The sequence below is a fragment of the Aulonocara stuartgranti genome, assembly GCF_965226115.1.
Source record: "Aulonocara stuartgranti genome assembly, chromosome: 14".
NCBI classification, from domain to species: Eukaryota; Metazoa; Chordata; class Actinopteri; order Cichliformes; family Cichlidae; genus Aulonocara; species Aulonocara stuartgranti.
Genome location: NC_138950.1, coordinates 33,554,716 through 33,581,472, shown reverse-complemented (window position 1 = coordinate 33,581,472; position 26,757 = coordinate 33,554,716). Strand labels below are relative to the sequence as shown.

Below are 26,757 nucleotides of genomic sequence, written 5' to 3'. Positions count from 1 at the left end.
CCCCCATCTATCCCACCCCAACCCCTCCAGCCCTCTGAGAAGCCTTTTCATGCCCCTCCCCAGCCCTTTCCAAGCTCCCCCGTGGGGCAGGTGACAGCCCTCCACTGTGAAGGGCTGAGGGAGCCATGACGGATTCCACAGATGGAGCGTGGAAATTGCCGGCAAAGACCTCAACTCTGTGGAGCAACAAAGAGCCCGAGAGTCAGAGGGAGAAATATGGGTGGAAAAGACAGAGAGAGAGAGAGAGATGGGAGACAAAGAGAGGGTGCGAGAGAGGGTGAGAAGGAGGGAGAGCGACTGAGAGAGAAGAGGGAGGAGAAGGTGGTGCTTGTTTAAGGAGGTCCGAAAAAGTGTGTGTTACGCTGCTGTGAAAAATGCTCAAGTCTGATGTTTTCTCAGCACTTTTTTTCACCTGTCACTACATGGTGCTGCTATTGTTTTGTTGCACTGACCAACACAGTTATCTCGTTGGATCTTAAGATCAACTGATACTACAATCCAACGAATCGAAATGAAACGAGCCAGCTTTGGTCCTCTCTGCAGGATTGTATCTCGACTAGATTCCCCAGACTTAAGAGGTGCCACACTGTCGCTTCTTTTGAAAAGTTCTTGAAACCCCGGTAGCGCTCATAACCGATAGGTAATTCCAAAGTGATTAAGGATTTTCCCGGGCTGCCTCAGCTTTCCCAAAACCCAAATCCCTGTGAAATGCCGAGGAACGTGCATGCTGGGGTGGAGTGGGGGAGGTGGTGGTGTTGGGGGCATTCCTTGTGGCCCTCCTCCACGCAAGAACTGGAGGGGGGAGGCTAAAAGAAGGCCTCGTCTCTTGTTTTTCAGCCGTCCTGTCCAAAAAAACTCCAAAGTGCCACATACCCCACACCCCGAATTCCTTCCTCGCCATCTGAAGCACAAAGTCCTCTAGTCATATAAAAAAGTTGGCCCTCAAATCCAGAGAGGTTTCGCCTCCAAAACTGTGACGAGCAAATGTAAGAAGTTCCAAAAACGGCTGTTATCTGAAACCACAGTTGCCGCAGTTTCGAACGATCGTGTCTTTGAGAAGTGCTGCAGTCTTTTTACGATGGCGAATTTCTAAACTCACAGGCAGACTGAAGAAGAGCTGGAAATCATAGAGAACAAAATTGCAGAAATATTCAGCAGCAGCTTAAGGCAATGTCTCCATTTCTCTTGCTGCCTCTTTGAAAATATTTTACTTATTGCCTCCCTCATGCTTGAATGTTTCTTTACCAATTTGCTCCTAATGCATGTTAAGTTGACTCCCACTGCTATTGGTGTTGTGAAGAGAAAATCGCCAAAGGGGGGCAGAGAGGATCAGTTTCACATGAGGGGCCCTGAGCTATTTGGATTCTCTTGTATTTTATTGTTGCTTCTGAGGGGGGAACTAATACAGTGTTGCACACAAAACTTCCCCTGTGCTGAGGGGGAATTAATTAAGTGTAACACAAAAAGTGGGCGCTTTGGCCTTGGTGAACTTAGAAGGGAGCCAATGAAGTGTTTGAAGTAAGTGTGTTAAAAAAAACCCAAACTGCTGGCTTATAGAGCGCAGCTCACAATGGAATTAATACTAATCTGAGACAGTGAGGAAAAGTAAAAACACACAAAAGCTGTCAAGACACATGATATCACCAGGCTCAGTCAGCCTGAAGATCACAGTGGGTGAAAAAGCAAAAATTTGCGTACATTTTTAGAAATAAAATTGTGTAACATATTAAGCAGGAATGGCAAACAGTTCAGTGATAAGAGCTTCTCTAATGGGAGGATTTGCAGTTCATAAGGTTTAATGTTTGTTTTCGATCAACAGTGCTGGGCAGGATTACTTAAAAAAAACCAAACAACTAAAAACACCTGTTGAATTCAATGATTTTGTTAAAAAGTATTGAGGAAAGTAACCCTTTGCATTCAGTTTTGTCCAAAGAACGTGTACCCTGTAGTCGATTTACCTCTGAGTTTATTGATTTGATCTAATTCCATAGTGAGTTAATTTTGGTAGCGTCTCCTCGATCCCAGAATGAGAGCTTTAGCTAAAAGCTACCTGTTGTATTTCCAGGACTCTGCTTCTCTGCTAAAGAATATGAAGTAGAGCTAATTAGCAACTAACAATATTATTATCACAAAGTAATCTGAATACTTTGACAGTGTGACGCCCATCTTCTCTGCTCTCTTACTGGCTGACCTGACTGACACAACTGTATGATTGGATACATTTAACTAGTTTCCAGCTGCGGACCAAGCAGTCAGATGAAGACAGAAATACTTCCACACAGTCTATAGTCTTTTTGCCACAACAAAAATAACAAGGAAACGTGATAGTATATTTAAAGTAAATGATTAATTTTGAAAAAGTTCTCCAACATGTTTAGTCAAGGAGTAACTTTATTTATAAAAGAATTATCTGGTCCCATTTTTCACAGGTTGGCATGTTGACTTAATAAGACACCTGCTACTACAGTGAGTAAAACTGATATTAGATTTATCGTGCTTCATTTCCAACTGCATTAACTTCGATAGATTGTGACTCACACGGTCATTGTTATATATGCTCACTCTTCTCTTTTCATTCATAAAATTGTTACTTTTGACCGATGAAAACTGGATTCTCTAAATGTTTCTCATCCATTTTGACTTTGTAGTCATGAAGCTTTTACTGAAAAAAATCTGGGGATGCTTTTGCAATAATACATTTCAAACAGGCAGATTATTCATTGAATGAGTCAGTGAGTAATCTATCTGTTGTTCAGTGAATTACGTCACACAACCAGGCATGATACACATTCACATTTTCCTCCCAATATCAGTGTTATAAGTGCTATATCCAGCCCTGTTCTAATTATAAGTCTTTTTATGGGTTAGTTTTAATCAAATCAACACATGTCATCCAATGTTTTGTCACCATTATAAAATCACACAGCCTAGTTTACAGCAGGCACTTCACTGACTTGTATCTGAGGGACTTGTGGAATTGTAGTTTTGTGCATGTCGACTGACAGGAAAAAGGAGACATTGTTAACAGCAGTTGCTGCATAGCGTCCCTTTGGATCATAAAACGGCAATCACCTGACTGAAAAGACAGTTTGCCTTTCATCGAGTCAGCTTGCTTCTGGCCATTCAGGCTACTGTCCATACACTCACACCCTCACACACTCGAAGAATGGCCCCTGGATCCAAATTAGCCTTTTGTGTGGCTTTTAGTACACCGGTCCCCCTGTGGTGCTCTGGGAATCATGTCCGATGGGATTATTCCTTAGGCTTGGAATATTCCTTCTGAATGGAGGTCTGTTTGGCTGTTTGTGTGTGTGATTGTGTGGGTGTGTAAAGAAGTTGAACCCCCCCCAACACACACACACACACATTTTCTATAAGCAACATAAACAAAGGACAACAGATGGCAAATAAGTGAGCATTTCCCAATCCTGCTGAAGGTGATATCTCTTCCTTATCATAAATAAAGGTTTTTAGACTTTAATCTCAGTTGGTTTGTGCAGCAACAGGAATTCAGGTGTTCACTTTATGTTTTCTAGAGAGACCATAATTCGGCTTTCAATGTGTCATAAGGTAAGACTAATGGACCTGTTCTTAAGGCTGTCTTCTTTTATTTTCTCCTATGTCTGAGCAGCCAGTCACTCAGATGAGGGTTCAGATGTAGAGTCAGAGCCTGATCTGCCGCTGAAAAGGAAGCAGCGGCGCAGTCGGACCACCTTCACTGCAGAGCAACTGGAAGAACTGGAGCGGGCCTTTGAAAGAACACACTACCCTGACATCTACACCAGAGAGGAGCTCGCTCAGAGGGCCAAGCTCACGGAGGCCAGGGTGCAGGTATGAGCAGGCACATGCGTGCACGGTCAGGATCTACAAAAAAAAAATTCTCTCTCTTTTTCAGCTTTTCAACCCTACAGAACCATGAAAGCCACGACCTAACATTGCCATACATTAAACATCCCTCTGAAACAGACGTAAACTTTGTGGCTTTATACACACTCTAACCATTTAAAGGCAACCTGCTGATCTCTCTTTGCTCCATACAATAGCACAAACTTACCCTTTGCTCCCAGGGGCCCAATCTGTACTTTCCTATTTCTAATGTGAAGTCCAGTAAATTCTCCTCCATGGGCTCCATATGTGAAGTGTAAACACTCCCAGCATGAGCTCCGTCCATATGGGCACAGTATGTCAGCTCAACCAGCCGTGTTATACACGCACACACAGACTTTTTCTCTCACATTGCTTCCCACCTTCGTTTTCAACTTCACACCCTGAAAATGTTTCTCCGTGTATTTGTGAATATGTTTGTGTTTGTACCATTCAAAATATTTGTAATCATCACAACAGCTTGTAAAGGTGTTACATTATTACCTTTATAAGGTAGATTCTACTGTAGTAGATGGGTTGTGTAAGATTGCAGGGCTAAATACCAAACTGCAATCATTAGGGAAGCACACACACACACACACACACACACACACACTGACTGAACATCATCATTGTGATGTCTTCTAGGTGTGGTTCAGCAACAGGCGAGCAAGATGGAGGAAGCAAGCTGGAGCCAATCAACTGATGGCATTTAATCACCTCATTCCAGGGGGTTTCCCACCATCAGCCATGTCCAGCATCCAGCCCTACCAGCTCTCTGACAGCAGCTACCCCCCCTCATCCATAGCCCAAGGTATTGTTAAATTTTGAATGCAGTGCTCTTGGTGTTGGGTTGTTCTTTTTCAAATTAATATATAAAAAATGTTGTTTTCCAAAATTCCTATATATTATGTTGGTATTAAAAACATACTTTACATATCTTTTATTCTGGCATTTTTCACGTGGAAGGTTATATTGACAGCATCAGTTTTGCTTTTACTTAAGTGAAAATTCAGTATAGATCTCTGAAGTCTGCCTGGAGGATATGTTATAGTTTTAATTTCACTTTCAGGCATCCAAATCACTTCTCCCAAACAATGTTTACTCTAACTCCATCTTTCCTGCTTCCAGTAGTGTCAGAGCCACCCAGCACGGTGCACCGCCCCCAGCCTCTGCCTCCCTCCTCGGGCCACCAGGCCTCCGGTGGCGGCGGACAAGGAGAAGGAGGCTCTGCTTACTGCCTCGCCTCCGGACGCCACTCCTTCTCAGGCTACTCAGACAGCTTTGTGAGCCCTGGAGCACCAACCAATCCCATGAATGCTTCCATAGGGAATGGGCTCTCTCCACAGGTGAGACACAAGGTAGAAATATTTGGAGGTATGTGTGGTGATTAATTACTGACATTAAACAAGAACTTATATCAAGCAGTGTAAAAAGCACCGACGTTCTTGGATTCCTGATTTTGTTTTTAGAGAATAAGGAACAAACTAATCAGTGAGGTAAGACTGCTTCACTCGTGCTCATTATACTTTATCATATTTAGGGAAAATAAAAACCTTGACTCTTATATTAAATTACACATAGTGACATTTAGTTTGGGATTAAATTAACCCATAAGAACCCACGGTGTCACCGCCCCTTTACACATTGAAAAAAGTTCCTGTTAAAGTTTGAACTTTGACCCTCCATAGTTTTCCTGACAGTAAAAATGGGTCTGCGCTGTCATGGGTTAGTTCAAGGGAAACAGCATAATTAAGAAGGTGCTTCTTCTGACTTGATGTTTTTAGGTTGGGAGATGGAGATCGTGTTACATACTGTATCTGGGGAGAATTAAATCTGAACATGACTTCAAAGAGTTGAACTCAAGTTGAGAAGCATGTGACGTGAGCTTTAAAAGTCTCAACCAAGTTGCAAAAACATAAAAAAGCAGCGTTACTTCTTTCTGATTCCAGTTTGCACCATAGCTTCAAGGCTCTCCGCTCAGTGGCTGATGGGTCACTTGCTGCTGAGGGAGATAAGTGCGAAGACTCAAGAAGCACAGAGGACAAGTGAACGTGTGACAAATGAGAAGTGAAAAGACAATTACAGTCAATTATCGGGCATGAAGTCCCAAGGTCTCTGCATCTAGACAGAGGGCGCAGCAGAGGAGACAGAGGAGTCAGAGAGCCTAACAGGCATAAAATGAGATTTTAGCCTGGTGGAGGCTCAGAGAACAGGCCACAGCAGTGTGAAGATGGAGACACTCGCAAAGATATACACGCAGATTCACATAATTACACACACACACACACACACACACACACACACACACACACACACACACACACACACACACACACACACACGGTGTAGATAATTGATCAACTCCTTAACATTCAGAGGATCACTTAAGGATTTTGCAACATCTTTTACACAAATATTACATGTCATGGTCAAGTGGCATGTCTAAGTTAACTCTTCAATCTTGTGTTTAGATTGGAGGATTTATTACTGCATTTTTTAGGATTTTCAAATACATCATGCAAGGAACTAAAGCCAATTTATTCGCAAATGACTCACAGTAATTTTGTTAGGAATGCACAAATTATGTAATTCTGGGCTGACACGGACACCAATGTTCAAAATAATCATTTGGCCGTTATTTTATCTTTTAGTTTAGATTATATTTATTATTATTATAATTTCCAGCTCCGTGCCAAGGAAACAAAGACACGTCAACCGTTAAAGAATACTGAACTTTTTAAAACTTTTTAGCTCTTGATTCTAATATATTTTAACATTTAGCCAGAACAAGAAGGATGCGATACAGCAAAGAAATATCAGCCACTGACATCAGTAAATAGATCAGTGCTAATATTTGGCTGATCTCAGCATTGATAGTAAAATGATCTGAATATACGCAGGTAAACTGAGGGAGCATGTGGAAGAGCTTTTAGTTTTGCATACATCACACATACTTTTAGATGTTTAGCCGTTCTCCTGCGTAGATAAGACGTGCACAAAATAAAATACTGTGCACACGTAGACAGCGTGGTCATGTGTGCATGTGCACGCACCGAACCTTAAACTACAGCTGCAAGGAAGCCTTCTCATGATTGCATTCTTAAAATGTTTGCTTCAACATTCTTCCGCGCGAAAGCAAAGGTTCTAATTTTATTTGTATATATTTCGTACGGACGGGAAGGAATGCCCCATCTTAGACATTTCCCCCATCCTGACATTCTTCCCTACTAAACCCTGATTTAGGCCGCTGGCAACGGCAGCGCTCCAAAATAAAACACCCTGGATGGGGCAGCCCCCTAGTGAGGTAGGGAGAAAGGGGAAGGATGGTAGCTAGAAGTTTGGTTAAAACAGCAAAAGCATGAAAGTCATCAGAGTAGAATTCATTCACTCACGGGGCAGGTATTCCTGCTCGTTGTGGTTTGATTTGGCCGTGTTGTCTCCCCGATCTCTGTGTGCTTAAATCGAACTTTTCAAATGCAGGTTAATTCTTTAGGAAAATGTTACCAGGCACAGGAGGAAACACAACTCCCCTCTCAAAATCAACTTGGACTCCTCCACTCACCTCCCCTACTTGGGAAATGATTTAAGCAGGACCATGTGTGTATGTGAATGTAGAATAATATGTCACTTAGAGGACCAGGAGGACGCAGAGTGGTGTACCTGCTTCTGATTAGGACAACTGGAAGAGCCTTGAGGCCTTTGCGTGGTTGAGAAGGAGGTGGGATATGATACATTTAGAGGTAGCAGGTTCAGTTAGAGTTAATTTCATAAGTGATAAGGTCAGTCTATTCCTTATTTATGGTTTACCATGGATTTTGTTAACAAACAGGTAAATTCAAAGAGTGAGCGAAGAGAGTCGTGATATCAGGTCTGTTTTGAAGCCAGTTGAAACACTTCGCCCCGCAGCTCTTTTCCATTCTTTGCTGGCCAAGGACTATTCCCCCCAAATTTGATTATCTGGTCGCTAATAAAGACCAGGTCAAGAGCTAACGGAGATCTGAACCTGGAAATCTATTCGGAGGGTTTGAACGGAGCTGAGCTCACACAGACCTTTCTTTTGTGTTGTCTTTGTCAGCATATCTCTCTTGGAGATAAGTTGTTATCTTATGCCATGGGTTTTGGAGCAGTGTCAAAAAGGAATTTTAGAATAAGTAGAGCCAAAGATCAGAAACAAATTGCTTAATTCTTCCTTTCTGGTGCTATCTCAGTATGAGACAGGCTCGCTGGCAGCCTTTTGATGTATGCGACAGGGGGATTTCCTTACTTTGGGTTGGTGTTGGTCTTAGTGTCTGTGGTGTTTTGTACTCGAGAAACTACAGATATTTAAGCTGTTATAGTGGTTTATCAGAAACAATAAAAGAAAAAGAAAACATGTCTTCCACCCCTTTGGTATTAGAAAATAGGGGTTAAGGTGCTAATCACTGAAAGTTTGAAAATCACTTTGACATTTTAAAGTTTGCCATGCTGATAACGCATTATGTTCCAATGATTACACCTATCTGAGCAAACCACTGGGAGGTGACACATATATGGTCTTCCGCTTATTACCAAGATGAATAATCTGCCACACTAACATTTCATTATGGCCGCCCCTCCCTGAGCCTGGTTCTGCTGGCGGTTTCTTCCTGTTAAAAGGGAGTTTTTTTCCCCCACTGTCGCCTAAGTGCTTCCTCGTAGGGGGTGATATGATTGTTGGGTTTTTCTCTGTATGTATTATTGTAGGGTCTACCTTCCAATATAAAGTGCCTTGAGATGACTGTTGTTGTGATTTGGCGCTATATAAATAAAATTGAATTGAATTGAATTCAGATCCTACCAACGTTAGAGGCGGTCTCAGTACTCGTATTTAAAAATGAACACATAACTAATCTGATTTTCATTCCTCTCCTCTTCTTTGCATTTTTCTAATCAGGTGATGGGTCTTCTGAACCCAGGCGGTGTGCCGCATCAGCCCCAAAGTGACTACGCCATCTCTCCACTGACAGGCGGCCTCGAGCCGCCGGCCGGCATGGCTGCCAGCTGCAGCCAGCGGATGGATCACATCAAGGGCTTGGAGGGTCTCACCAGCGTTCCCTCCATGTCAGCTCTGCCCTCACTGCCAAGCTCCCAGTCCTACTGCCCCCCATCCTACAGCTCACCGGGCTACACCGTCGACCATGTGGCATCCTACCAGTACAGCCAGTACGGACAAAGTAAGGTCAATAAACTTCACCTTTTTTATTCCTACCTTTTAGTTAATAATGCATTAAAATGCCATTATTTAGACATGGTTCCTGTTTTTGCAGTTTTTTTTAATGCAATTGCGTAAAAAAAAAAGATAACAATAACACAAAGACAGACACACTTATGTGTTATGGAAAAAGTATTCAGTCTTGACTCTATTACAAGTAAAAAGCCTGTATTTCCAAAACCCTGATTGTGAGCACCGGTGCAGCAGTCTTTTCTTCCCTGCTTAATTGTCTAATAAAGGTGTAAAAGTAAGCAGTATTTTAAGATTATAGATGCATACATTGACAGATCAGACTTTAAATACTTTGTAAAATCTTAGAAATTAGTTGTATTTTATAAAGTGATTTTGTGTTTCGTGTGTACAGCATTAAAACATGCAGAGTCAGAAAAGTATGAATAAATAAATACAGAGGAATGAAAAATACAGTATCCTGCAGTAAAATATGGTGTATTTTCATGTCTATGCTTTTCTTAGGACTTTGAGATCATGTAACTAAAGAACAACAAAAACCACAGAGTTGTGTTTATTTTGAATCTAGCGTATGGCTTTCAGTAACTCTCCAGTTTTCTTGTCCAAACTGCTGACTGGTTTTATTGTGGCCTTTTACTTACATATGAAAACATTTGAGCCAAATCAGGCGTTACAGTGTATGATTATGGAGCACGCTGGTAGTTCAGTGGTCTCAGGTCTACCCTGTAACCACAGATTGGTTCCTTTCCTTCCACAAATGGAAAAAAAACGCTCTTGTACATACAGGACACAGGTAGCTGTAGCACTGCTTGTTAACATTTTGCGGGTCCAGTTATGCAGTTTCAAGTGTTGGGGTTAATTGTGCAGATCTGATTCCATCTAAGAGGAGATTGGGCCGGTGCTGAGACTGAACTCTGCGGTGAAGTACACTGCAGAGTCAGCTTGCATCAGGGTAAAGGACAGCAGCAGCGGAGCCCTCCTCAGACTGTTAGTCCTCAGAGAATACCTGGAGTGAGGGTCTTTTCACTTCGCATTACTGTTACCTGAAGGGTTAAAATCAACTTCAAACACATCTCCCTCTAACTTTGGAAGGCAACATCGTTTTCCGTCACAGCGTGATTACAGCGGCCGCCGTTTCCAATTTTGCTCCACAGGGGGTTGACCAATCAGATTCATCCATTGACCTTGTGGCAACCTCAATACAACTGGGTCCTTCAAAGAGCATGGCAACGGTCCAACAAGTCTGACTCTGTGTAGCTCTGTGGGGCGGCGGGTATCAAATGAATATCTAACTTAATATCCGATAGCAGCAAATGTCTAATGAAATATCTCGGTCTGATATCTTAAAGCGGACAGAATAAAGAATTAGTGCGACACACATGATGAACCGCTAACATGTAGCTCTGTGCGCTTACATACACACAGACCTCCAAATGCAACCCCCCCCCCCCACACACACACACGCACCTCGGCAGCGATACAAGGCTGAGCAGTCCATCTTGATGTGATTAATCAGTGTGACTGGATAGCCGGTGTGTGGTTGGGTTTGGATCTGCAGAGGAAAGGTCCTTTCTGGGGGTGGACGGATCCTAATAGCCTCTGGCAGGGCGGCGATTAGAAACAGGTGCTAGGACTGAGGTCAGCTGGGGAAGCAGTGTTGAACAGTGCTGCTCCAAGTTCCAGAGCAGTATGAAAAAACTGGTCCACACACTGTTGCACATTTTGACAACACGTTAGCTCTCACTGGACCGCCTCACGGAAATTACAGCGGTAATCCATGAAGCACTTGTTTGGTTTTATTTATGTAATGTCTCTGTTTCTAAGCAGACATTTCTGTGGTGCTTTTTGCAAAGGTCACCTGTCATTTTCTTTACCTGTTAGGCTGTGGTGCCAGTTACAGCTCACTTTGGGAAAAAATGGACACATCTCACATAAAACATCTCTTCCTGTGTATTAGGAAAGGCCTCCAATCAGAATTAGTCTGAAAACTGTTCCATAACAAACAAGTCACGGAGACCCAGGGCGCTCATCGACCCATAAAAACGTCTTTGTTTGTTGAACCGATGACATTTCTCAAAAATCTTCAGAGCTACTGTTTTCTGTGCTCTGTTCATTAAGTCTTATTTCCATTATATCTTTCATATGTAATCGGCCCTCAAAAACAAAGCCAGTTTGTTCCTTAGCGTTTGGTTTTTAACATACATACTCGGTTATAGAGGAGCCTATACACACAGGTGCTAATCAATGACAAAAATTAATGATAAAATTCTATTATAACAAAAAGCTGCGGCCAATTAGACATTTTTGATTTTCATATAGATACATATAATGCTGAAATACTGGTATTGCAACATAGCTACCTGATTCCGCTGGCGGCACATATCAGTGTTTTCAATGAAACTTGCAGCGGCTCTAAATAGCCTCTCCAAACAATTCGACTTATCAGAATCACTACTTTATAATTCTCTGTGGGCACGCTCGTCCGATGAGTGAGTGTGAGTGAATGGCAAGGACAGTTGACAGGCTTACAGAAGAAAAGAAAAAACTACTAAAAAGATCAGAACACTGGAAAAATAATCTGAGAGCTAATAAATGGACCATTTGGTTTATGTATGTATACAAAATTAAAGACATTAAAGTGACAATTCTAAGGCCTTTTTTATAGTTTCTAAGATATTGGGATATATATTTAATAAGTCTTGTAGTGTATTGAGTATTACAACGTCTCTGTGTCACATTGATAACCACATATTGTAACATTATTGCGAGGTGCTCTGGGATTCTCTGCCCTGTTTGTACATCACACTCAATAAATAAGTGCAACACAAATAAAAAAAAATTCTGCTAATTACAAAATGTCGTTTCTGGGAGTCGGAAGAAGAATTTAAACCAGCATGCTATTATTATTATTATTATTATTATTATTATTATTATTATTATTATTATTATTATAATTATATTATTATTCGCCTCTGTCAGTGCGCCCCAGGGCGGCTGTGGCTACAATGTAGCTTGCCATCACCAGTGTGTGAATGGGTGCGTGAATGGGTGGATGACTGAATGTGTAAAGTGCTTTGGGGTCCTTAGGGATTAGAAAAGCGCTATACAAATACAGGCCATTTATTATTATTATTATTATTATTATTATTATTATTATTATTAATAATAATAATAATAATAATAATAATAATAATAATAATAATATTGGTGCTTAAATACATGATCTACATGTAAATTCTTCCATTAAATTTCACTTTAATAATTAGTTTATAGTTTAGTTTCCCTCTGCACATACCTACACTTCTCACATCTCTCTGCGCTGACCCAACACCACAAACCACTGTTGTCACATGCGATGCTAACAACAGCCATATGTTGGCAGAACTGGACGTAAAAACACATGCCCAAAATTTATTGCAGCCATATATCTCTTTTATTGTATTTCCACTTCATTTGTTTTTTTAAATTCACTTTTTCCAGGTAATAATTCAACAACTGTTTCATCCTTTGTTTCTTTTCTTTTCTTTTACAGGTACCCTTCCTTATCTGAGGCCTGAAATCACCTGATGAGCAGCTTCAAGATTCACTGAAGGCCCCACAAGAGTGTGCGTGTGTGTGTGTGTGTGTGTGTGTGTGTGTGTGTGTGTGTGTGTGTGTGTGTGTGTGTGTGTGTGTGTGTGTGTGTGTGTGTGTGTGTGAGGGAGAGAGAGAGAGTGTACGTAGTGACAGAAATATTTGAATATCTGGACCAAATTTGTTTTACCATTTACTGTCTACTACAGGATGTTACTTAATTCTCTTTGGAGGATGAATGGACAAAAAAACAAAAAGAAGGGACCACAAGAAAGAATACGGGAGCAAAAACTCTTTATGAACCACAAACATTGCTATTTTAGATGAACGGCGGAGCCTCCAGTGCTCGCTGAGTTCGGACCATTTGCTGTGTTACGAGGATGAAGTTGTACGGCCAGCTCTGCCTGTAAAGACAGAGAACCTCGACCTATCATCACAGACTACCATGTTTACGTATCTGCACCACATGAGCGCCTAGAAGATTCCCAAATTAATCCTTAAATTGTATGGGGGAAGAAAATGGCTTTGTTGATTTTGTTGCATTTATTTGACATCTCAGCATCCCACACATGGAAAGAAATTCCAGAGAGAAGGAAAACAAACTCGAACTAACGAATCCGTGGGTTTTTATTGTGTCAGAAAGTCTAATGTACACCACAGCTGTACGGCAGAGAAAGTTAATTCAAACATTCCTCCCGCCTCCCTCCCCCTCTGCCTTCTCTCCCTCCTTTCTGTCTCATTGATGTCTCAGACGGTGAGGCCTTTTGTCGTTTTAAAGAGAAACTTTAAAGAGGTCAAAGGGTGACTTTAAGGAAAGTGACAGATGAGAGCGCAGTAGAAGAGGGTGGCAGAGAAGTGGCTTTAAAAAAAGGCGTGCGGAACGGGAGGGGGGACGACAAGCTAGATCGATCACAGTGTTAAAAAAAAACCTCTAAAGATCTTCTCCTGGCAAGAAAAATCCAGCGGGTCACAAGTCACGACCAGGAGACACTTGAGAAAGCAAGAAAGCAAAAGAGTTTAGACTAAAGACAGCCACTCTCCCAGCTGACCAGAAGTGCAATATCACATAACTTAGAGTCAACCTCAGCATTAAAACAATAAGAAAATCAAATGTGCCTCTTGAAGTCATTCTCTGGATCGAGTTTGGGACTCTGCAAAGGAGCAACACATGTGCCTTTGAAGGCTTTCGGGTCCAAAACAAATAGGAAACACTGCTAATATAGCTAAAAGAGCACTCTGAGGGGACCACATTTGTTAGGGCTTCAGGGCCTTGAAAGGACTGAGTGAAGGGAAAGCCAGTATATAGAGCAAACGAAGGAATGACAAAGCCAAAATTGTATTTTTTTATTACTTTGTGTTGTTTGAAACATTTTTTTTTAAACTTCCGTCTTACAAAAGCAGGAAATGCTGATTAGTTTTCCGATGCATTCCAGACATATTTATTGTCACGAGCGTCCTGTGTGTCAGCAACGTCATTAAAAAAAAAGCAAAAGAACTAAAATCCTTTATCCGTGAAATTGTGAATAGCAGAGTGTCGTCACGAGCACTCCTGCTTTGTCCTTCTGTCTATATTAGAATGAAGCAGTCCTTTCATTCATTTGATATATTTTTTTTGTATTATTTGACAAAGCGATATGACATAATGTCATGTGTACGAGCGCATTATCACTCCTATTTATAATGAAATAAAACTTCCAAAAATAGCTGCTTGTTTTCGTCTCTTTTTTGTTGTTCTGCTAAATGGGAGTCTTTGTGTTTATTTTTTGCCACAGCTATAAAATAAAAAGAGAGTGACTGTAATTCACTGGCGGAAGAATACTAGCGCACTCGGAGACAAATGTGTACTTTTCAAGGGGGCTCATGTGAACCCTCCAACCAAAATAGGCCCGGCCAAATGGGGATCACCAGACATTGGATTTGACACTGAACACAACAGGCTTTCTCACGGATGGCTGTAAATGCTCAGACATCTGCATTGGTGTGTATTAATACCCCCCCGCTGGCCCCCCGCTACTGTAACAAACTCACTTTTGTTTAACAACCTCTCCGATGAAGAGAACAAGCCTCAAAGCGTTTCTGGACAAACAGCACGCCGGCCCAGCCGCTCCGAAAACCTCTGCAACCCATCCGGCCTGCTTACATACACAGGGCCCCCTCTGTGTATGTGTGCGTGTGTATATGTGTGTGTTTGTGGACCACATGCATTCATACATTATGTTCATGTTCACTTATAGTGTTGTTTCTGTGTGTGCGTGTGTTTTCATGCAGCCTGAGGGTATTAACCCTAATTATAACATTCTTCTGATTAATCGTGTCTGCTCGCGGGCCTCGGAGGGGCGGCGCTGTGTGCAGCTCATGCAGCAGGACCACACACTCTATAAATAAAGTCTGAGTCAATAACAACGTTAAGGATCACTCATAGTCTTGTCAGCTCTGTTTGCCAACACACTGAGACCCACACAGAAACACAACCATACACACATATTCTGGAAAAGGGTCTAATCACCTGCGGCGCGCACCAACACTACTGCGGGTACACACAGATGCGCGTGCATGCGTGTAGCCACATTTGGACTCTCTCTCACACGCACACACTGTTTGCTTTCTTAATCAGTGCGTACCATTAAAGATGAAGACAAATCACACCTGCACAGTTCCTAAACTAAGACATTACTTTTATTAATGAACTGCTGCCCCCTGCTCTGAAAAGGCTATTATTTCTTTAATACACCCCAGAGTGTAGTTACATGGAACTATTTTAATGACATTTCATACTGCCAGATAATGATAAATTTTTGGACGGGTCTTTTTTGCTCGACACAAGCTGCCGTATTCAAAGAAATCCAAATGAAATAACCTGATTTTTCCCCTCAAATTATTATTTTTTTCCGTCTTCTTTTTAATGCTCCTTTCTTTTCCACAGCGTGAAACTGGTTAGTGCTGCAAGTGTATTTATCGTACCACAGACACATTTTATGATGATCTTATTGTTCTCACTGACTCCTGGCCTGGATTGTTTTCTCTTGGTTGCAGCACAGTTATCTATAGTGCTAAAATCTTTCCTGGTGCCGTCCTTCAGATAAAACTTTTTACTAAACCCAATCACACACACTCTCTTTCGTTGTTACTCTCAAAGAGACCCACAAACTGAGGCAAACACTTGCAGCGTTGTATCACCATGTGATCCAGTAACTCAGATCTGAGACAACCCCCCCGGGTTAAAGAATTTGTTTTTTACCTCAGTGTTGTGATCTAACATGACCTCCAGATCATGCCAGCAGCTGCTTCTGTCATTCTCACTATGTTAAGCGTGTGTGTGTGTGTGTGTGTGTGTGTTGGTGTGTGGACACTTTCTGATTGTCTCTACCATGTGTTTCGTGGTTCTTGAGTAACTTTTAAAGGATCATATAGTCAAAGAGAAAGCTGTTGGCACACTAGCTCAGTGGTTAGCACAGAGGGGTTTTGGTTTGAATGTGATCACCAGCTGGCTGGTGTTAGCATGGCCTCCTTCTGTCTGTGTGGGTTTAGACCAGATGTACTGAGGCCAGTTTCACACAGAAAGACTTTGACTATGGCTTAGGTAAAAGAAGCAGTCAAACCTTCGATAGATGTATAAATTAATCAGTGGCACAAGTGGCACCACTAGAAAAAAATCTGTCAATTCAAGTATAATGATAACACTCTCGCAGCTTATCTGTTCTCTGACTCCTCTTAGACACGTTAATCTGTTGATCAATCTGAACGAAACTTCCTATGTAAACTGTCTATGGTACCAGGATCATATATACAACATCTATATAACTTCTGGGAATTATATTTACAACACTCAAATCCTTACAAGTATATTTTATATGTATCTGATCTCAGAATGAATGGCATGTTATATAACGTGTACGACATTGCCTGTATTATGTGTATGTTGCTGTTTGTAAATAACATTTTTAGTGCAGTTTATCACTGTGCATATCTGTAAATAAATGTTCAGAACACAATTGAGCTTGAAAACAACAAGAGCAATACATATATGTTTTATTAAAAGTGCGAGACCCAATGGCCTTGAAAAAATACTAAGAATTGCTAGTAATAATAATAAAAAATGAAATTACTAGTAATATTTGTGGGGAAGAGGAAGCACCAGTTAACAATGCAGTTCATTAGTGCTGGGAACAAGTCCTGATATCTGCCACAGACAGTAACCTTCTCTGTCTCCCTCTGATATTTGTCAAAAACAGGCATTGTAGACTTTGTACACATTTGTACACATATCTAGACATTGAGAGTTCTTTTAGCTACAACAATCTCGGCCAGTCTTTTACTGTAACGATTTAATGTTTTTGCTTTTTCAAATGGTAACTGAACTAATCACACTGGCACTTGTATTTTGTCTGAAACATCATTGAAACTCTTGCTTAGCAAACACATGAGCAGCTGTCAGTAATGTTAGACCTTCAGCTTCCTTTGTAAGTGATTGTGACAAGGCAAACAAACACATTTTGACATTGATTAACAGTTTCTTGGTGGTGCTTTTATTTGTGAATTGTTTGATATTTTCCTTTATGGATTACGTTGTCAATTGCTAGCTGATCATGCAGCTATAGCTGATTTAGACTTCTAGAGTGAAAGTCTATGATGTAACCTATGCAAGTGGACAGCATTTATAGTTGTGCTGGTGCATTACCTTTAAGTTAAACGTGTGGTCGTGTGCCGGTTTGCACGTCAGGTTATTTAAACTGGCTCTGGTAATGTGGTAAAGGTGTCTGTTCAAATCCATTTAGAAATTTATCAGTCATACTACAGTAAAAACAGGATGACATTGTTCGTTTAACAGGTAAAATCTGTGATTGTTCAGTGAATGCAATGAATTTTCTTTTTTTTTTTTGCATTTGGTGACACATTCTCAGTCATTGGTGATTTCCCAGAGGTTGAGGGTGTTGCATGCTCAACACCCTAAGGATGGCCAATGCTAAGCGATTGCACAGGTCACCTGGTGGGAGCCAAACGGTTTCCAAACAATTGTTTCCAAATAATCGTTGTCTAATTCATAAGTGCAGACTGATTGGCAACATGTTGCAATCAGTCGGAGTCAGTCTGCACTGAGAAGCACAACTTGTCTGTGTGTCTCTTTACAAAAGGCGACCCAACTCATCTGATTGTATTGCTTTTTTAAAAGTAACTATGCAATTATTTGTGGGGAACTTTCTGAATTTCTGTTTCACATCTATGAGGTTCTGGCCATTATCTTGCAAAGGCAACTTTATTGCTCAAAGTAGAAATTATTTATTTATTTATTTGGCATTTTTGCATTTTTTTGATAGTGACAGGAAAGGAGTGAGAGACAGAGGGGGAAAACATGTGGCTGGGTCGCACTCGAACCCGGGCCACTGAAAATCAATACTGGATACCTGTAATTGAATACAGTCATGATTCTGTTGTGGAAATCACTGCATGGGCTCAGGAACACTTAGATAAATCACTATCTGTGAACAAAGTTTACTATTTTTATCCACAAATGCTGTATCGTGCAAAAATGAAGCCAACATGATCCAGAAACACCATTTTTTGAGGCCATTTTGAATGAGTCATTGAGCTTATTTAAAATTTTTATTGAGCCATTGAGCTCATTTAAATGGACTAGGGCAAATTGGAAAAATTATTGGACAACATGGACACCACATCCTCTGGACTAAAGAGGATAGGGAGTATCCGGCTTGTTATCTGCACTCAGTTCAAAGGCCTGCATCTCCGATTGCATGGAAATGTGCCATCCAGGATGACTTTTTCAAGGTAGGCCTTGCATATTTCAGCAAGACAGGAGTAAACTGCATGCTGCATCTATTATAACAGCATGTGTGAGCATAGTGTAGTTGCTGAATTGGCCTGCTTGCAGTTAAGAATTAAAAAGAGGACCCCGGAATATTGAGCAGCTACTATGCTATACCTGAAAACAGTGGAACAACATTCCTCTTCCAACAGTCAACTCACTTCCCAGACATTTATGGACTGTTGTTAAAATATAAGGAAATGCTACATAGTGGTAAACATGATTCTGTCCCAACTTTTTTTTAAAGACATGTCACTGCTGTTCAGTGTTCAGTTGTTTTTCCCTTCTCTTCTATGTTGTTTTGTGAATAAAATATGTTTTAGGAGATTTGCAAATCATTGCTTTCTGTTTTTATTACATTCTACACCAGTGGGTCCCAACCTTTTTTTGGAAATTCAATATGATAAATTTCATCAGTAAAGAGTTGCTGTATTCTTGGCATTTGCACTAAAAGGGCTTCAATCTATTTGTGCTATAAACCATAGATGTTTGTAGCATTTGTTCAATATAAATATTGTATTTGAAGGGAAGCACTCAGAATCCAGACTACAGTTAGCCAAAATATGAATTACACCACAGATTAGGTTAGCTGCAGTGGACTAACAGAAATTACAAACTGACATTAAATCTACATGAAAGGTTGTAAATTGTTAGAAATTCCAGAAGTCAGGAAAAATCAGGTATCTTAAATCCTCTAATTAGATCATTCTTAACTTCGATTCAAATTTTGTTCATATGTAAACTCGTTAAAACCTGTTATCAACCCTGTCCTGTCTGAACACCAGGTGAAAAGAAGTATTTTGGGGTGTATACCCCAGCTCGCCATGCAACCTGTACACACACTTAACCCCTGACACTCCCCAGCGTTCACACACTCTGTCATCACAGGTTTTGACTGTTGCTGACCTGAGTGCTAACACATGCTGGGGACAACTTAACCTATGAACCTCCGGATGGAAAAACACATCGACACAGGAGAAGGAAGGCATCTGAGAAGGAGGAGGAGATGACGGGAATAGGAGGATGAAAGATCACTGTGTGTGCAGATTATTATTTATTGAATGTTGTCTCCGCCCCCCCCCCCCCCCCCCCCTTTTTTTTAGCATCCTTGTTCCTATTGAATGTATCTACTTAATCTTGCCTGGCTATCTTAGGCTCACTGTATGACTCCAGGACTTTGGAGCACTTTTCAAAACCCAAGAGTTGAAAAGAAAAGAAAGCCATAAACAGCTGTTTTTACGCTTGAAAAAGCTGACATGATGGTACAAATTTTATCTCCTTGATTTGTCTCATTTCCTATGTAAAATATCCAACACATCTAAAATTGTGCATCGGTTGGTTTGGTTTGTTGAGTACTTGCAAATCCAATCATTGCACAGTGACAATCTTATTTTGTGTGATTTAACAAACTTTCTATAATTATTACTTTTTAAAGTCAGAATGTTCTTAGATTTTTCAGCAAAACACAAAGCGCCAGTGTTGTAAACATGTATAAGCCTCTGTTAAACAATCCACTCTGTTTCCTTCATCTTCAACAGTTGACTATTGATTTTCTTAATGGCTGACTTTGTTAACGAAACTGTCCAAAGTCAGAATCCCTAGTTTAACAATTGCTAGTTATTTTAGTCACAGATCTTACTTGGTAAGGGTTAAACCAATCATGGCTTGTGTTAAACACACCCTCTGTTACATGCACCACATGTTCGAGAGCGCCATTAGGGTTGTGCTGATGGACGGTAATCTCGGGGGAAGGTCGGAGTGAGCCAGTAACTTGACAGTCAAGGTGATATTTAGCTTGTTTCCTTTCAAATGTTTTTTTAATTATACTAGCTTCATATTAAGTCTCATCTCCCTTGTTATGATGTTATTGCAGAATTTCCGCATTATGATGACACCTGTCACCTGTCTAGCTTCTTTCAAACAAATGTGCATGTGACAAACAGATCCATCATCACCTCAAGATAAGAGAAAACAGAAGGAGGACGTTTCTCTGTGAGACAAATTGGACCACTACCATTTTTACTGTGCCCATCCAAGCTGGGCGAGTGTTCTTCTACTGTTCATTCATATATATGCGTTCTTACACCAACTTAGAAACCTTGCAGGCTGCCTGCTGTTTAACTTCTAACTCGTAGGAAATAGCATAGAACAGAATAGCCCTTTGTTGTCATTATACATGTACAACAAAATTATGGAGCCTTTCACCTGCCAAATGCTAATAAGCTAACCCACTTATTGCTAATCCTACTTGAAGTTTAAGAAAAATAATGTACAGTTGCCTTTAAGAGCTTTTGTAGCTTTAAGCTGCTGTTGGTATAAACCATGCTAATGAGTGGGTAGAGAATAAACCCAAAAGGGCATATAAAACCCAAATAAAAGAGGTTAAAGGATAGAGATGAGAAGACTTTAAGAGTCTGTAAAAACTGTATACACTGTTTCAATAGTTTGCCACTGTTTGAATGAGCTGGCATGACTGCATTGCAGTAGTGGGAAAGTTTGCCTTCAGGGCTTTCCGCCAGAAAGGCTTGCTTGCAATCACGAGTTTCATAGGGTTTAGGCACCAAAGCTACATGGAGGAGTTTAGAAAAATGGCTTTGGTTAGGGTTAAAGTAGACCATTTAGCAAAATTAACTACATGTCAGACCGCCCCTTTGCCCACGTGCCCCATTTGGTTAATAAATGCTGTTTAATACAGAGGATGAAACTATAAACCTCTAACAGCTACTTTTTAAGACAACAGCTGGTGAATATTGGACACCCAAATGACCCATTTTGTGTGCAGTATCACAGCAGCCAAGAGACTGTTTTGATAGTGAGGGAGAACAGCAAAAATTGGGACTGTATTGACCCGTTTATAGAATCACATAATTATGTTGGGGAAAGAGAGAGTGTGTGGGTGTCTAGTACCACTTGTGTGTCAGTGGAAGCTAGGTGCAGTATGTACGCTGTAGCTTACATGTGTTTCTCTGTAAAAGCAAAAGACAACTGGCAGACACAAATCAAAGAGGAAGAGCTAGGGGAATGAAGTCAGGCAGGAATTTCTAGGAAATGACGGCTAGCAAAACAAGATCAACGTGACTGCATCAATAATGGTGCTGTTCTACTCTTTAGCTATGCACTAGCGCTGCTTTTAGGGCCTTGCTTTGCCCAGAGAAAATGTCACGTCTTCTGTGTGTGTGTGTGTGTGTGTGTGTGTGTGTGTGTGTGTGTGTGTGTGTGTATTGTTTTGGATGAAGAAGCTGTTGGAAACTGGGCAGTAACGTGAAGATCTATTCTGTGTCAGAGAGAGCGTTAATATCATGATATAATAACATGCCACAAACGATTTTAGTGCAGCTAGATAATGTTATTTAGCACAAACATTCAAGCTCTAAAAAACACTCGAAGTTAATATGGGCTCTCTGGCAGGACTTATTTCTGTCTAATCTCTCTTGACAGTCATCTGGACTACAAGGAAGACATCTGTGTTGGCAAACCCTGTCCTCATGTGGACTTTCTTAATTTACTCATCTTAAAAGCTGTTCATCATTTTTTTTCGAACGCACTTCTCACTGATATCGTTTCCTTACCCGTTTGTCAGTTGTTAGGTCAATCCTGAGGAAAAGGAAAACATCTAGGAAACAGATGGAAGAAAATTAAAATAATGGCATAAAAACTATGTTGGAGAAAGAAAAACTTGCGTCTTTCTAGAGTCTTGAGATCAACTTTTTCACCATTGCCCGCTTAGTTTAAAAAAAACAAAAATATATGACATGTGATATGACAAGGAGGTGGTGGCCTGAGTGTTAAACCAGTTGGTCATTAGTTTACAATTTGTCAATAACAAGTTGATACCGTGAATAAAACTATTTTGGCAAATGGACTGGTGACTGACTGAGACCATGAAATCACCAGGAAAGTGTTATCAGAGGTCAACCATCTATCACTGTCTGGCAGCCTTTAGGTAGAATGAGGATTAAAAGGACTTCTGCATTGGCTTAATCTTTCCAACCTGGAAGCTATGTACATGTTTTATGCTATCAATAGATGGTACTCTAAGGTCAGCATGGTAAAAATGATAATAAACCGAGCAGCAGACTAGCTTAGCATAACATAAAAACTGAAAAAAGCATTACTTTTTAAAGTCATTCTTTACAGCATATAAACTCTGTTAAATGAGAAATTCCTATTGTTTCATTTTGGTTTCAAAATAAAAATTAAAGTGGTTATAACAAATTTGATAATAAGCTTTAGAAGAACTCTTTGGTGGTTTTATTTGTTTTATTTTTTGAAAGAAAAAATAGTTTGTCGTCAAAAATATATTTCTAAAAACTAGTTACAACATTTTGTGTAAATTAGCTGAATGGATGAAATTATTTTGCATCTGCCACACATATTGATACATTTTATTTTGGGTTATTTTCTTCCTCTTTTATGTATCTAGAGTTGTCACAACACTAGAATTTCAAACTTATGACACCAATACCCAGGGAATTACTTGATGCTCAATAGCACTGACATACTGGTACGTATCTGAGTAATATTTTAAGATTCTCTCAGGTAGTGCAAAAGGAAAACCCAAAAAAAGACAGTAGCACTGTGCCTCTGGTGACCTGGCACCATATTTTTTGGGGGTAGGGTAGGATGATGCTGTTTTTGTCTGTTGCTGGTACACTTTTCTCACTTTTAATTTGGGTACTTGAGAAGTGCAACACTTTTTAGAGACAAATAATTGTGTTCTCCTATCAAAATAACACTGTCCATTAACGTTACAGATGGGCAGGACTCATAAAGTTCCCTAGCTCGAGCACATTAACATTATTATTTTAATATTATCCATAGCTGCCAGCCACAGCCCTACTGACAACTTCACAGACAGCTAATGTGGCTACTGGGTAATTGCTATAAGCTAAAAGCTGTGTTGGTAGCAGACCGTACGAACTGGATGGGGAACCAACTTTGACAGGGGCATTTGGCTCAAGTCGGTTTTCACTCACATAATTACAACCATACATGCATAGTACTCACAACACTCACAGTTGTAAAAGTGCAAAAATATGTGTCTTAGATTGCAGAGGCAAAGCAAACAAGACACCTTTTGTAGGTGCAGAGGTAGGTCAGTGAACCAGAGGTGGGAAGTACTGAAGTACAAATACTGATACTTTCATGTATCTGTACTTTAATTAAGTATTTTTTTCTCACAACTTTTTACTTTTACTCCCTACATGTTTAAACTAATATCTCTACTTTGTACTCCTTACATTTTCAAAAAAGGCTAGTTAATTTTGGTTTAGCTGATTTGAATGGAATTATTATTTCATCACTGCAGACCTTCAAATATCAAACCAATTTGAGTCTGAAAATTAGCACATGGAAGGCAGTCCTATTCAATTATTAATAACCAGGATATGTGGCACAAAAAGAGATGAAAGAGCAAAAACTGTGTGACATAATGTAATGAACACACGGCAGACCCTTCCACACATTCATGCTTTTCAGCATCTTGCTTTTATTCACTGGGTGCTCTTCACACGCACCTGAGGCTTTCCAGTCACCAGCCAAACATACACGCCAACAACAACACAATCTCAGGACCTAATACAGATTTTAAAGCCGGCGAGGCACGATTGCAGATCCCTTGAGCAGGAGAGGGAATCAGCCCCGACCGTTGGCATCCCCAGCCCATGGCCTAGCGGCAGGGGCGTGTTGGTTCAGAGGGCCGCCCGCGGATCCACCGGTGGTGGTGATGAGGTGTGTCTGGGGGCCACCCGTGTGTCAACCGGCGGTGGTGCAGCAGTCGTGGCAGTGACTCCCAGGTGGCTTGGCAGTGGAGGTGAGGCTGGTCTGGCCAGCACGCCGACTTAGGCTTGGCAGGACCCTCGCGCCCCTCGAGCTCTGTCTCCGGCTTATGAGGTCCCTCGCGTGCCTCGTCCTCCACCTACGGCTGGTGAGGTGAGTGAGCAGGTGGTGGGCCCGGCAGTTGCTCAACGGCCCTCCTCCGGGGAGCAGGAATGGGTGAAGGCCCCTGCTGGGCACCAGCCAGTCCACCTGAGGAGTGGAGATGGTTGCGGAGGCAGGCTGCGTCCTGGCTGGCCTCAACCTGGGGGCCGGCATGGGCGCCGGACCAGTATGGACCGCAGTTGCTGTGCAGTCGAGGGTCGCGGGTGGGAGTGGCGGCAGTGTAGGCCAGGAACTGACCCGAGCTGCCAGACTCACGATCAGCTGCACCTGATGCTCGGATCGGTCCTACAGTTCTTCCCACCAGGAGTGAGGCATGCTCCAGCTGCATGGCCGCCAGCTGGTGATGACGCTTAGATCCACTGACCGAATTCCACATTCATACCAACTTCATACTATCTAGAAAAAAGACATAAACAGGTACTGCCACTGTAGAAGAAGGAAATCACCCATGACAACTCACAAAACATCTGCTCACATCTTGTTTAATTCAGTTGTGTTAACTTATATTCTCAACAGTTTTGGATTTGTTTTGGGAACTTGACCATGTGTTTGTTTCAAAGAGACACAAGCAGTACTGCCCAAAGTGTGACCTGCACAGCCCCGTCTGCTCAGTGTCTTCCTCAGTCATTATAGTTACCACGACTGCTGCAGAAGCACTAAACTACTGTGAACCAAATAATTAAATCGAGCTGGGACTAAGCAATAAGCTAATGAAGATTTTTCATTACCAAATTATATAAATAAGTGTACTTTGTATGTTATATTACTACTTACACATTTATAGAATATAGTTTTATAAAATTAAAGCCTGATTGTCCCAACAAGGCGTCAATATTGAATTGTAGTCATCAGTTGCCGATGTCCTTTGTCTTGTTATGTGTCCTGGCATGAAAAAGGTGTATTAAAATCATACAAGAGGCCCCACCTTGAGAGGGAGAGGCTTCCTCTGTTCACTTGTCTGCTCCCCACACCCTCATACATTGCTGTAGTTCTCTTGCTGGGCTCCACCTTGCCAAGGAGTCTGAATGATGTCCTGGCTCATAAAAATCCCAACTACACTTGTAAACATCGCTTGTGCTAAAACGTGTAGTAATCTGGTTGCTATAGCAAACAAAGCCAGACTGAAGTGCTGTCTGACAACACGATGCTCACAGCAGGTGAGGAAAAAGTAGAAAATTTTAAAAGCACAGAGGGACTCTTATTTAGTGGCTTGGCGAATGCAGGGCAAGAATCTGCACACAGCAACGAGCTCTGCCAGCTAACATTCTCCACACCGACTGCAATAAAGATGACAGAAACACAGAAAATTCAACAGTCTTCCTGTCAGCCATAATCCAGTAAACTGCACCTATTGTCTTGTTACTTACTACTGAGTATTGCCTTAGGATACCTGTAGAAAAACTAAATTAAGTATGCAGGCTTCTCAAGAGAAAAACCCGTGGCTACTGCACACATTTTCTAAGGACATTTTCCCTTTGTAAAACTAACAGCCATGACCCGCTCAATCCGAAGAGCAAACTATAAACCTTTAACAGTCACATCATAAGCCAACAAGGGAATTCTGTCCGGTTACAGAGGCAAGCAAAGGGTGGTTTCAATTTTCTCTTGAAGATGTGTGATGGACATTAGGCCTGTCACAACAGCAGGTTTTCACAACATCCTTACCATGGTGAAAATCCTTCATAGTAGCAGCAGTTTTGTGATATGCATTTGAATTAGGAAATTAATAGAATGAGCTGAATTTGTCTCTTGCCCGAGTATATAAGGGAAATCTCCGCAGAGTCAAACCTGTGAAAACAAGAAAGAGGAAGTTATTCAGCTCTAAAGTTTTAAAAAGATTATTTTCTTTTCTTTGTGGGGTAAAATAATGCATAATTATTTTATAATGCATGATAAAAAAAATAAATTCTTCCCTTCCCCCAGTTTTTCTTTTTCATAGGTTGATTGATATATTCTCTCTATGTATGTCTTTTTGATTATTTTTGATTTTTTAACATATATATATATATATATATATATATATATATATATATATATATATATATATATATATATATATATATATATATATATTTAAATGTATTATTTATTATTTCAATTATTTAAGTATTTATATATTCACCTTTTGCCCTTTTAACTTGCATCCTTTCTGTAGAGGAGGGGGTGAGCCTCAGCTAAACCTCCCTGCCCAGGTGGAGTGTCGGATATGGCGACAGCAACCAAACCCCCATTGCCAAATTACTGGAGCCAGCATCGTGGCAACAGGATGCCTATTTTCCCTTATCCAACTCTAAATTCTGATTCTTCTTCCAAGTCCCGAATCAGTAAAAAAAAGAAAAACAACACTCCAACACAC

The 26,757-nt window shown here is 40.9% G+C and overlaps 1 protein-coding gene across 8 annotated transcripts in view; it reads left to right on the top strand.

Moving 5' to 3' along the window:
* The window catches only part of pax3b (paired box 3b), a 28,791-nt gene extending 14,448 nt beyond the window's left edge, over positions 1 to 14,343 (top strand). For 4 of the 8 annotated variants that reach the window (XM_082502231.1, XM_082502227.1, XM_082502230.1 and 1 more), the window contains exons 5-9: positions 3,632 to 3,831; positions 4,513 to 4,678; positions 4,996 to 5,213; positions 8,780 to 9,059; positions 12,600 to 14,343. In XM_082502231.1, the coding sequence (XP_082358357.1) occupies positions 3,632 to 3,831; positions 4,513 to 4,678; positions 4,996 to 5,213; positions 8,780 to 9,059; positions 12,600 to 12,634 (899 nt within the window). In that variant the 3' untranslated portion in view covers positions 12,635 to 14,343. Of the gene's footprint in view, positions 1 to 3,631; positions 3,832 to 4,512; positions 4,679 to 4,995; positions 5,214 to 8,779; positions 9,065 to 12,599 lie in introns of all 8 variants that reach the window. The other 4 variants (XM_082502228.1, XM_082502232.1, XM_082502226.1 and 1 more) reach the window with 2 other exon arrangements.
* The last annotated feature ends 12,414 nt before the right edge of the window (positions 14,344 to 26,757 follow it).